Source organism: Mustela nigripes, chromosome 2, assembly GCF_022355385.1.
Source record: "Mustela nigripes isolate SB6536 chromosome 2, MUSNIG.SB6536, whole genome shotgun sequence".
In the NCBI taxonomy this organism is placed as follows: domain Eukaryota; kingdom Metazoa; phylum Chordata; class Mammalia; order Carnivora; family Mustelidae; genus Mustela; species Mustela nigripes.
Window position 1 is genome coordinate 63,109,254 of NC_081558.1, and position 12,575 is coordinate 63,121,828.

A 12,575-nucleotide genomic window follows, 5' to 3' on the forward strand; every position below is an offset into this window, starting at 1 on the left:
AAAAAAAAAAAAAAAAAAAAAGAGCTGATCTCAACATCTCAACCCACTAAAAGATTCCACAATTCTCTTAACTGCTTTCACCATACCATGTTGTCCTTGTAAGAACAATGTACATAAAGACAGCCACTAACTCTAAAATCTAGACCATATCAAACATACTACTATATTTTAGTTATCTTAAAAAATAAAAATTAAAAAGCATTAATCCTAGCTGAATACCACAATTTAAAGATAACAAAAACACAAATTCTGGATTTTTATATTACTGAAAAGTTCTGTATCAAAGTCAAAACTATGTTAACCAAAGTTTACTCATTAGGGGCTCTACAATCTGGGAATTTTCATGGAAAGAATTATTCAAGATAGCTGAATTGTTAGACAGATTTAGAAAAATATAGATATAAAATAGACACAGGCAGAGATATAGATTTCTATCTAAAATTATAGATTCAAAAAAATAAAATAAAATAAAATTATAGATTCAAAATGGTTACACCTCATTGATACCTGAAGGGCTCAGGAGATACAATGAGTTGTAACCATTCTGAATCTATAACTTTCTGAAACCAATTAACTAATTCTAGTTTTGTTTTGTTTTTTAATAAATTTCTCTTTTCTGAATTTTTTTTTAATTTTATTTATTTATTTGACAGAGAGAGATCACAAGTAGGCAGAATGGCAGGTAGAGGGAGAGGAAGAAGCAGGTTCCCTGTTGATCCCAGAGCCTGATGCAGGGCTCAATCCCAGGACCAGAGCCAAAGGCAGAGGTTTAACCCACTGAGCCACCCAGGCGCCCCTAACTAATTCTCGTTTTTAAAGATAAAAGGAGGGGTACCTGGATGGCTCAGTCACTTTAGCGTCTGCCTTCGGATCTGGTCATGATCCCAAGGCCCTGGGATTGAGTCCCACATCTGGCTCCCCATTCAAGGGGAGCCTGCTTCTCCTCCTTCCTCTGCCCCTCCCCCCCCCACTCGTGCATGCTCTCTCACTTTCTTAAATAAATAAAATCTCTAAAAAAATTTTTTTAAGATAAAAGGAAACTGAACATAGGGGCGCCTGGGTGGCTCAGTAGGTTAAGCGGCTGTGTTGGGCTCAGGTCATAATCCCAGAGTCCTGGGATGGAGCCCAACATTGCGCTCCCTACTCACCAGGAGACTGCTTGTCCCTCTCCCTCTGCCCGACCCCACTGCTTATTCCTTTCCTCTCTCTCAAATAAATAAAATCTTTAAAAAAAAAAAAAAAAGGGAAGAAAGAAAAGAAACATTAACCAATGTTCAGAAGATTTGTATGAATGAAAGAACAGCAAAGAATTTAACACAACTGAGAACACCACAACTCCAAGGAGCTACAAAGGAGAACAGTGATGAAAAGCAAGCCTATTTTCCTCCCCAGAACCATGAAAGGACTTAGGACTTAAAGCAAAAATTTAACACAAAAAGCAAGAAGAGACAAGACCAAAAACAGAAGACTGGTTGAAGGATCCCCAGATCCCTGTCCTACCTTACAGAGCCTCTGAAGAACCAGAGGTTTATTTTTGGGAGACAATTAGACTCCAAACTGGGCAAAACCAAGCACAGCAGGAGCAAAGGGCCAAGTATATGACTAACATTAGTGGAATTAAGTGGTACCTACAGTGAATCCGCCCTGCTTCCAGAAGGTTGGCAGCTGGGCTGCCAACCCCCTCACCCTTTCTCCAAACAACACGGCTTCTCCGGAGAAACCAAATGACCTCCAGACCTGTGGTTACCAGCATGAAGATATTTTCCCCAATAATAACCCAGCAGAGAACCCCAGTGTCTCTATCACATGCTACTTCCAAATAGCATCAGATTTTTAGTGCCTCACCCTTAAATATGAATGGAAAGCCGAGAGCAACCAATAAAGTTTCCAAAGTAAAAAAGTGAGCCAAAAATACAACAACCAGAAAAAAACAAACAGTAAAGACTAAAAGAAAACTTAAAAAAAAAACCATTATTCTGAGAGATAAAAAACATTGTATCTGTATAACAAGAACAATGCTATGAAAAAGGAAAAGACAGGAAGAAACGGCACTTCCAGATTTTAAAATAAGATAGCCAAAATCCACAATTCAATTTAAGAGTTAAATAACTTGAAGAAATCTCTCAAAAGTAGAGCAAAACAAAACCTAAAACACAACAACAACAAAAAACCCAAAATGGAATATAAGTGGTAAAAAAAGAAAAAGAGAATCTATCCTGAAGGCACAAAAGCCACCAAATTCCGCTAAAGAGAATAGAGAAAAAAACAAAGGGGAGAGAATTATCAAAGAAACAATATGTAAAAGTTTCCAAGAATTTAAGCACAGGAGTGGCACCATACAATGCCCACTGAGTGTCCAGCACAATACATAAAGAAATCCATACACAGGCATATTTACTATGAAGTTTCAGACAACAAGCCATAAAGGGAAGATCCTAAAGTCTCCAGAAAGAAAAAAGCAGCAGAATGACAATGGACATCTTAATAGCAACACTGCAAATAGAAAACAATGGAGCAATGCTTCCCAAATCATCTGCTTTGGCAGGAAACCAGTAGATAAGGTTTATAATGTACAACTCAACAAACAGCAAAGCAACAACAGTTTACTATTAGAAATATGAAGTCAAATATCTGGGCAAAGAAAATGTTGAGAATATGGAGAACAGGCCTGGAGTGTTGGAGCAGACAATGGGTTTTTTTGCATAATATCCTTTCAGTAGTATTTCACCTTTTAAAATGATGTAACATATCACTTTGATAAAAATAAAAGAAAATTTTTAATTAAAATCCTAAGTATTTACAGGTGCCTGGGTGGCTCAGTCATTAAGCACCTGCGTTCAGCTCAGGTCATGATCCCTGGGTCCTGGGATCAGGTCTGGCATCGGCTCCCCTGCTCAGCAAGAAGCCTGTTTCTCCCTCTCCCTCTCCCACTTCCCTGCCTGTGCTCCCTCTCTCGCTGTGTGTCTGTCAATTAAATAAATACATAAAATCTTAAAAAAAAAAAAAAAGTCATTTGTTCAAAACAAATACCAAATAAAATTTAAAACATGACATACAGATTAAAAGATCATCTATTTCTCATCTTAAATCTCATCCAATAGTTGATAATGAATAAGTGGACTGATATTCTCAACATTCAGATACTAGCTATTGTTAACAGCATATTTCAAGGCCAATCACATGGTATATACTAACTTAACCAAGTGATTCCACAAAATAAGATAGAAAAATCAGATAATATCTTTACAATCTAAGGAATATATAATTGTTGAGAATTTATAATTTTGAAGTCAAATATTTCAGGAGTACCTGGGTGACTAAGCGTCTGCCTTCAGCTCAGGTCATGATCTCATGGGATGGAGCCCTGCTTCAGGTTTCCTGCTCAGCAGGGAGCCTGCTTCTCCCTCCCCCTCTCTTTTTGTTGCTCCCTCTACTTGTGCTCTCTGTCAAATGAGTAAATAAAATCTTTTTTTAAAATCTAAAAGAGTAGGGGCACCTGGGTGGCTCGGTGGATTAACCCACCGCCTTTGGCTCAGGTCATGATCACAGGGTCCTCAGACAGCCCCACAACTGGGCTCCCTTCCGGGCCGAGAGCATGCGTCTCCCTCTCCCCCTGCCTGCTGCTCTCTGCCTACTTGTGTGCTCTCTTGCTCTCTCTGTCAAATATATAAATAAAATCCTTAAAAAAAAATTTTTTAAGTAAAGATTTTATTTATTTATTCATTTGAAACAGAGCAAGAGTGAGAGAGTACAAGTGGGGGTGGGAGGCAACAGCAGAGGGTTAGGGAGAAGGAGGCTCCCCACTGAGCAGAGAGCCCCATGCGGCTCCCAAACCCAGGACCCTGGGAGTGACCTGAGCTAAAGGCAGACGCTTAACCAATTGGGCCACTCAGGAGCCCCTGAACTTATGTTTAAATACATCATGGTGAATAGGTTTCCAGTATAAGAATATAGACTTAATACTATTGCTTACCTCACTCCCTCCTAAACACCCACTGAAGTGAAAGTTTAAAAAAAAAAAAAAAGGTAGAAAAACATAGATTAACTAAAACTCAAGAATAAAATTGAGAACATCTACAGTAAAAAGAAAATGAGGGGCGCCTGGGTGGCTCAGTGGGTTAAGGCCTCTGCCTTCATGATCTCGGGGATCTTGGGATCAAGCCCCAAAATCATGCTCTCTGCTTGGTGGGGAGCCTCTCTCTCTCTGCCTCCCTCTCTGCCTACTTGTGATCTGTCAAATAAACAAAAATTAAAAAAAAAATGATAAATTTCTGAAGAATCGAAGGCAAAAGGATTCAAATTGGTAGAGAAATCAGGACAAAAGTAGTCATAACTCTAATTCTGTACAGAAGGCTGAAGAAGAGGCTGCTGCTTTGTGTGACAAACAGGTACCTGAAGTCAGACTCCTCCAACACAAACATATTTCCAGACAAAAGTAACTGCAAAATATAATGAGCAACTACCTTGTAGAAGTTGGATCTTCAGCTGTGTGGCTGGTACCACAAAGTAGCAGAGTAACAATACACCCGAGCTTGCCCACTGCAACCCCAGTCCACCAAGTTTATGTTCCAAGATCATTATTAGAAGTAGTGTCTCCAGGGCACCTGGGTGGCTCAGTGGGTTAAGCCTCTGCCTTCGGCTCCGGTCATCATCTCAGGGTTCTAGGATGGAGCCCCACATCGGGCTCTCTGCTCCGCAGGGAGCCTGCTTCCCTTCCTCTCTCTCTGCCTGCCTCTCTGCCTACTTGTGATCTCTCTCTCTCTGTCAAATAAATAGATGAAATCTTTAAAAAAAAAAAAAAAAAAAAGTAGTGTCCCCTTTCATTCTCAAGAATGTTTGCATGATAAATTATATATGGTCACCTTTCAAAGTAGGTAGACGCTCTTTGTTTGGGCTGCAGAGGAGGGATCCTCTGATTGTTCCCTTCCATAACCACTCTCCACACAGGGGAGAGGCACTTAAGAGCAGAGAAAACCCATGTAGGCTAGCAAAATAAATCACCCACCAGGACTTCATAAATATAAATGAAAAACCAGCAATCACAAGATTTTTCTTAACAAAACAAACAAGATGACCAGTAAGACTATAGTAAGTGACCCCCAAAAAATCAAGATAAATCAAGGAACAGAACTTAAATACGAATGTGTATATATGTACTATATAATGCTTATCTTACCACAGTTTTGATAAGCTCTAGTTTCTTTAAACAAGTATAAGCTGCTACTAAAAAGTAAAACAAAGCAACATGTATAAACACGGTGATTAAAAAAATGGGCTTCTGAGACACACTACCTAAGCTCATCTCAGCTTTACCACCAAATAACTGTATACCTGAGACAAGTTACTTTATCTGCCCCAGCCTCAATTTCTTATCTGTAAAATGGGAATAATACAAATCATGTTATATTATTTCATATTTTAATTTGAAAATCATGCAATACAACCAAGAAAAGTATGTGATTAATAATAATTAATAAATGCTTACTAGTGTTATTATTTGTAGAAGTTAAATATATGATTACTAGAATAAATTTAATAAATAATTAAATTTACTCTAATAATAAAATTTGAAGAAATCTCTCAAAACAATAGAACAAACAGGAAAAAAGGAATATATAAAAAGAAAGTCAGAATACCCTTGGGCACCTGGGTGGCTCAGTTGGTTGGGAGACTGCCTTCGGCTTGGGTCATGATCCTGGAGTCCCCAGATCAAGTCCAGCATAAGGCTTCCTGCTTGGCAGGGAGTCTGCTTCTCCCTCTGAGCCCCTCCCCTCTTATGTTCTCTCTCTCACACACTCTCTTTCTCAAGTAAATAAATAAAATCTTAAAAAAGAAAAAGAATACCCAAAGAACTTGTCCAGAAAGATTAAGACTTTTAAGGGGGGGGGGGGGGACAAAAAACAACAAAAAAAAAAAAAAAAAAAAAAAAGAAAAACAAAAAAAAAAGGAAAAAAAAAAAAAGAAGTTGGGGGGGGGGGGGGGGGACAAACAACAACAAAAAACTAAAAGAAGAAAATTGGGAATTTTCTAAAATCAAGGGAAGAAGAGAAGATTCAAAGATCAGGTTAACTACCAATGAAGAAAGAACCGGTTTGGAATTAGACTTCTCATTTGTAATACATAATGCTGAAAGATGAGGAGAAAGAAAGAAGCTCAGAAGTCTGAGGGAACATTTCCTACCTAGAATTCCATAAATAAATAAGAATGTCTTACTAATATATCTTGTGATTTAGAAGTGAAGGAACCAACCACTGTTGATTAAAACCCTATACTTTTAGAGCCCTGACCTTCATTATTAACACATTAACTGAATTCTACATCAGTTTCCAGCCTTGTTCTCTTGCCTGGGCCATGCAGAATGCCCTATGAATTCTCCTAGTTTCCATGGGATGTAAAGTTGAGGTATGTAAAAAATTACATCCATCTCTTGGGATCTTTGAATCTCACAATTTAACAAACTGGGTTAATTCATCCCAAAAGCCAGAAAGATAAAACATTCTAAGAGAAGTTTTATCTTTCTTCTAGCTCTTCCTACCAAACTACAAAGCAAATGAAACCATTCTGTATGGCCAGAACTCTATTCAAATTTCATGGCACTTTTTTTTTTTAATCCCATAAACTAGGACTGTTTTATATTTAAAACATAAGAACTTAATGTACATTCTATCTAAAGAATTATCAACAGCCACTATATGCTACTGGTCAAAATACAAATTATTATATATTAATGTTCTCCCTGGGAATTATGGTTTCCCCAATTTCAAGAAGAAGGGCATCTACTTAGATTACAATAAGACTATATTCCTTCAGAAAGGGACTTTTCCCTGCTGTGTATTTTCTTTAAATTTCTATTACATAAACTTATTTTGGAGTCTCACTTTCTGCTGTTTTTAATTCTTTTATTGTAGTGAAATATATATATAAATTATCATTTTAACCAGTTTTAGGTGTACAGTTCTGTGGTGTTAAGTATATTCACTGTTGTGCAACCATCATCATCATCAATTTCCAGAACTTCATCTCTCCAAACCAAAACTCTACCCCTTAAGCATTAACTCCTGACATCCCCCTCTTTCCAGCCCACAGCAACCAGCATTCAATTTTTTGTCTCTATGAATCTGACTAATCTAGGTACCACAGATAAGTGGAATCACACAATTATTTGTCCATTTGTGTTTGTACTTTAAAGTTTTAGTAATATTAGAAAAAGGCTGACAATGTTTTTATTTATGTTGGGGTGCCTAGCTGGCTCAGACAGAGAGGCACACAACTCTTCATCTCAGGTTCATGAGTTTGAGCCCCACACTGGGTATAGTGATTACTTAAATAAATAAATAAATAAAATTTTAAAATATATTTTTATTTATGTACTATATATATCCCAGTTATAATGTATTCTATATTATTTTTTAATGTTTATTCTATCCAATTCATTCTGTAAGACTGCTTTTAGACAACCAGCTTGAGCAACAGAAATTCAATAAAGGCTAAAGGGCCCACAGTGACCACCTGGCTAAATATAGGCAACCTACCTCAAATATCCATAAACCCTAACTGAGCAATGGGCTACATACAACCAGACACAGCTACCAAAAAAAGGAAAATTCCGTATGTCCCCATATGTCCTCACCTTCCTGCTTTAAATACAGCCCCCACTGTATATAAAACACTGCCTTGTTACAGTCTGCTTTGCTGTCCTGCCAACCACTCCTTTGAGGTGTATTCAGTAAATTTCTATCTCCTTTGTTCTGCCTTGTGTGAATCCTTTTACTGCCCTTGCCACTGGTCCCCACCTGATCAGGATGCCCCACATTTGGGGGAGGGTCCCCATCCAATCAAGACAAACACTACACAGGAATTTAAAAATCCAAAACAGATATTCACTGCTAAAAAACAATGTAAGTGGGGTGCCTAGGTGGCTCAGTCAGTTAAATGTTGGACTCCTGACCTCATCTCAGGGTCCTGAGATCAAGCCTGGGTTGGGACCTGTGCTGAGTATGGAGCCTGCTTAAGATTCTCTCTCTCCCTGCCCCATCTCATGCATGCACACTCTCTCTCAAAATAATAATAATAATTATGATGATGTAATTGGAATTGGGATCACTTGGGTGGCTCAGTCAGTTAAGTGTCCCCCTCTTGATCTCAGCTCAGGTTTGAATCTTAGGGTCCCGAGTGGGCTCCACACTGGGCAAAGAGCCTACTTTTAATAAACAAACAAACAAATAAATAAATAAATAAGTGAACCTTGACTTAAAAAGTTTTTAACTTCATTTTTAACTAGTGATTAGGCTTCGAGTCATCATCAGTGTTGAATAAATAATTACTTAAAATATTTGCCAAGGAAGGGTGCAAATAATCTTAGTACCAACCAAATAAGAAGTGATTGGGGAACTATTTCTTATTTTTATTGAATGCTTTCAAACGCTTAAGGAACCCTATATCATTATTATAATTATTATTGCTGGGAAGTTTTACAAATATTGCAATGCAAATGGTTCATTTATCCCAGAATTACCTATGCCTGACAACTCAATTTATCAGAAAAATACCTTTCAGGCCACCTTACCTATGAAAAGCAAGCCAAGAAACAGGAAGTATGCACACAAAGGTCCCAAACACTCAAAATTTGTGTTAATACACTACATTGCACTAAAGAATCCCTCAGGTACTTGCCCTTATTTCACATAAAATTTTATGTTTATGGATCTTTTTAAAAAAAAGTTGTTTATGTATCTTGATTCAAACCCCACAACAGTTTAAAGGCAAGAGAAAACACGCGCAGGTAGAGAAGGAGGTTACAAAATTACAAAAGTAGACAGAGAACAAACAAACAAAAACCCAGATAAATTTTGGGGGGCATGGTGCCTTCAACACAAAATAATTCATACTCAAAAATGAAGAAATGATACCATTATACAAATTCAAGATCCTCTGCTTAAGAAAACAAGGATACGTATAATCTGTTGCAAAAGGATTGTCATGAAAAAGGTTTTTTGTTTTCTTTTCTAATTCACCCTTGAAAAAAAGTCTTCAACTTTGAAAACAATAATCCAGAACTTCTCATCCTAAAGAGTTCTTAATAGCTAAAGATCTGAGGCCAGAACAGAATCGAGTCTCCATGAGTAGATGATCACTAACAATTTAATTTTACCTTCTTGATATATATATTATACCTATTGTCAAAGAGGACTGTTTTAAATCTTTTATACACAATGATTTTATTTGATCCAGATGCACTGTCTCACCTAATACATTAGTTAGCTCGTTAACTTTTTTACTACTCTAAAAACCACCTCTTTCTGTTAACACACAAAAGCAATTTATTTTCATGAAGAAAAACTAAACATTATGAATTAGAAAAATAATCATAAAATCTCATGAGTACTTCCTTCTTAAACTATTTTCATTGCCTGTATATAAATATACTTTACATACATATTTTTCCCCACAAAACTGGGTTCACGCCTTACATGCTTCTTCTTAATCTGTCCTTTAACACAAATATCTTTGCATGTTATTATTACTTTCCCACAGGCTCTAAAAATAGGTGTGTTAGGCAAGTTAATCTCTTTGAACCTTACTCCTTCACCTATGGGAACCTCTTTGGTGTATGTAAGAATTAAATAAAATTATTCATGTAAAATACAAACCAAAATGCCTCTCACACAGTAAAAGCCCAATAAATGTTGGCTTTTGTTAAAGGCTGCATAATAACCCACTACCTTAAAAAAATCTGTTAATCAATTTTCTATTTTTAGCCACTTTTTACCTGTTAAAACAACACTGAAATAGAAGTCCATGACATTAAATCTTTCATACATCCTAAACTTTTTCTTAGAGATTTGATTTATTGGAGAGAGAGAGAGAGAGAAAGAAAATGAGCAGGGGGGAGGGGCAGAGAGAGAGAAGGAAAAGCAGACTTCCTGCAGAGCAGGGAGTCCTAGGCCCCATTCAAACCCAGGACCCTGGGATCATGACCTGAGCCAAGGCAGGCACTTAACAGACTAACCCACCCACCTACCTCATCCTAAGCTTTCTTAAAATAAATTTCTAGAGATGGAATCTTGGATCAATATTTTAAACATTTCCAAATGTAACTGCTTTACATTTAACTAACATGGTGTTTCCCCCACATTTCCCATCTCTACCACACTTTCAAGTTTTTTCTTTCTTAAATAAATGTGTTTTGTAAATTGAGAAAAGCTGGCAGTAAATAGTATGAAAAGTAAGGTATTTACTATCTAAACTTTAATCACTATTTCATTTTACTTAGAATGAAAAAGCTTTCAGTGTCATGTTCCAATGTATTTCAAGCAGCTTTACTTTACATGAGCTTTAGCTTTTAAGAGAACTTCAAGTTATAGTCGACAGTTGTTTTAATGTGATAGTTGACTTAATACTTGTTGGTTGCTTAACAGTTGTTTAAAAACTGTGTAAGATAAATGTATTTTTAATGTCTCCAAATTAATCAAAACTCAGTCTTTTTGTGAAAACTCTAAAATTTGAGAGAGAGAGAACTGCTCAATCTATTGGAACTGACAAAGGCTGGGAGGAAATTTAGCAGAAGCCCTCATCTTCGCTCAAGAGACAAGAGCTGTGAGCACCAAAACACACATTCTCCTTGGTGTCTAGGAAACTGTTTCTTTAAATTAACACTACTAACACGCCCCCTTTTTCCTAGAAACTGTCATTTCCTGAAGCAACAGCATTCATAAAAAAACAAGCAAGACTCTTGAAGCTGAAGCCTGGCTGGGGACAGGCAGAACCCAGGCCTGGCCTCAGAATGTCTGTCCCTACGCCCGACCGAGATCAACCAAGTTATGCGAAGTGACTAACTCGTGACAGCCTCGGGCTCTGGACGCTGGCCACACTGCCACCTCTTTGAGGTCCAATGCTCCCGCAAGCAGACTGGCCTGGAATGGCTCGACCCTCGCCCTCACCCTCCCCTCCGGACCACGGTTTGACGACTCCCACAATGGATAGGGAGTCTAGCAGGATCCAGGCCGCTCCGTATTCAATCTCGGGTCACGACGGGAGAGAAAACTTCAGACAAGAAATCAGGTATTACAAGGGCCCCAGGTTTTCCCATCCAGCCCTTACTCCTGAGTTGGGGTCTCAGATTGGTGAGGGAACCTTCGATAGGGGTCAAAAGTCATGCAAGATCGTAGACCCTCTAACTTATTCTCAGGCCAGGGTCGTGCGTTGGGGGAAAACTAGAGGTCAGACGTCCCAAAGGATTATGCCACCCTCTCCCACTCTCCTGCGTGGAGTTTGGGGATGGGGTCCCCAGGTCCCCAACACAGAAAACGCGGGCCGCCCTGGACTCATTTCCAGACCGGAGTTTGGGGGAGATTCTCAGGTTGGACGTCAAGGGTCACGGAAGAACCTTCCCTTCTCCAGGCTCCCGAACCTGTGTCAGGGGGAGCGGGGAACTAGACGAGAGCAGCGGCCATAGTACCTGAGTCGAGGCCAGCGCCTGCTGGAGCTGCTGTTGCTCCTCGCTGATCTTTTGCTTCAGTTTCTTGAACATGGTGCTGCGCGGTGTCCTGAGTGTGAGACCTGAGGGGCGAGTGCCCAGGGAGACCCGGCCACGGCGGCGACAGCGGCCTCTCTCTACACCAGGGACCGTAGGGGCCGGGCCTCACCGCCTCCTCCTTGGGCTCGCGGGCGGATCGGGACACTCGTCCTGCGGGTGTCGGCGTCGCCGCCGCCGCGTCTCTTTCTTCTGGGTGCCACTGGTTGGCCTATGCCCCCCATCCAGCCCCGGGAGCGGCGGCGGCGGCGGCGACAACGGCAGCAGGTGAACGGTGTGCCAAAGACGCCTGCGCGGCCTACGTGGAGCTCGCCCAGGGAGCTCTACGGAGCGCGGGAGGGGCCAACCACGAAGTTGCCCTGGCACATGCGCGCTCGGGGTGTCGCTCCCGAACGCAGCAGCGGCGAGTAATACGCCGCGTTACGCGCTGCTCCAATTCACTGCGTACAGAGATAGATACCTTCCGAGCTGGGGCAAGGGCTGCTCTGAGCACTGCAGTGACGCACACCCAAACTTTGGCGCTGCGGAGTCCCGCGGGGAGGGTAATGCTTCTATAAACGACCGCAGGATGGGCCGGCCCACCGCGGAGAGCCGCGTGTCTGAGCGCCTGGGGTGGGAGAAGGGGGGGATCCTGGGAACCTGCTTCGCGCTCTGAAGGGTAGTGCACTTTTGTTCAGTGATTGTAGTTAAGGGTCTGTATCTTCAGTGCCTGGTACTCCAACTGCTCCCCAGAGGCGCTGTCTTTCCTTCCCTGGACCCTCCCAGAGGTCAGCAAGTGTCTGACACAGACTCCCAGGGTCCAAACGTTTCAGGAAGATATTGTAAAATCTCAACCGTTTGGACATCTGTCTTTATTTTTTATTTAACCTAAATTGTATATTTTCACGTATTCATTCGAAAATCCTTATCAGTCTAAGTGCCAGATCCTTGGGGATGTTAAAAGAATTCACAGCTGGGGGAATACACAGATTTCCAAAGGGTCATCTGCATCTGCAGTCATCCTAGAGAGTTTAATGTTTATGTGCCTAATTCTTCCAGCACA

General features: G+C 40.1%; 1 protein-coding gene across 6 annotated transcripts in view; it reads right to left on the reverse strand.

Moving 5' to 3' along the window:
• GOLGA4 (golgin A4) overlaps nucleotides 1–11,728 on the reverse strand; it is a 135,339-nt gene extending 123,611 nt beyond the window's left edge. For all 6 annotated transcript variants that reach the window (XM_059390576.1, XM_059390575.1, XM_059390574.1 and 3 more), the window contains exon 1: nucleotides 11,459–11,728. In XM_059390576.1, coding sequence (XP_059246559.1) covers nucleotides 11,459–11,530 — 72 coding nt within the window. In that variant the 5' untranslated portion in view covers nucleotides 11,531–11,728. The remainder of the gene's footprint in view (nucleotides 1–11,458) is intronic.
• Nucleotides 11,729–12,575: the final 847 nt, after the last annotated feature.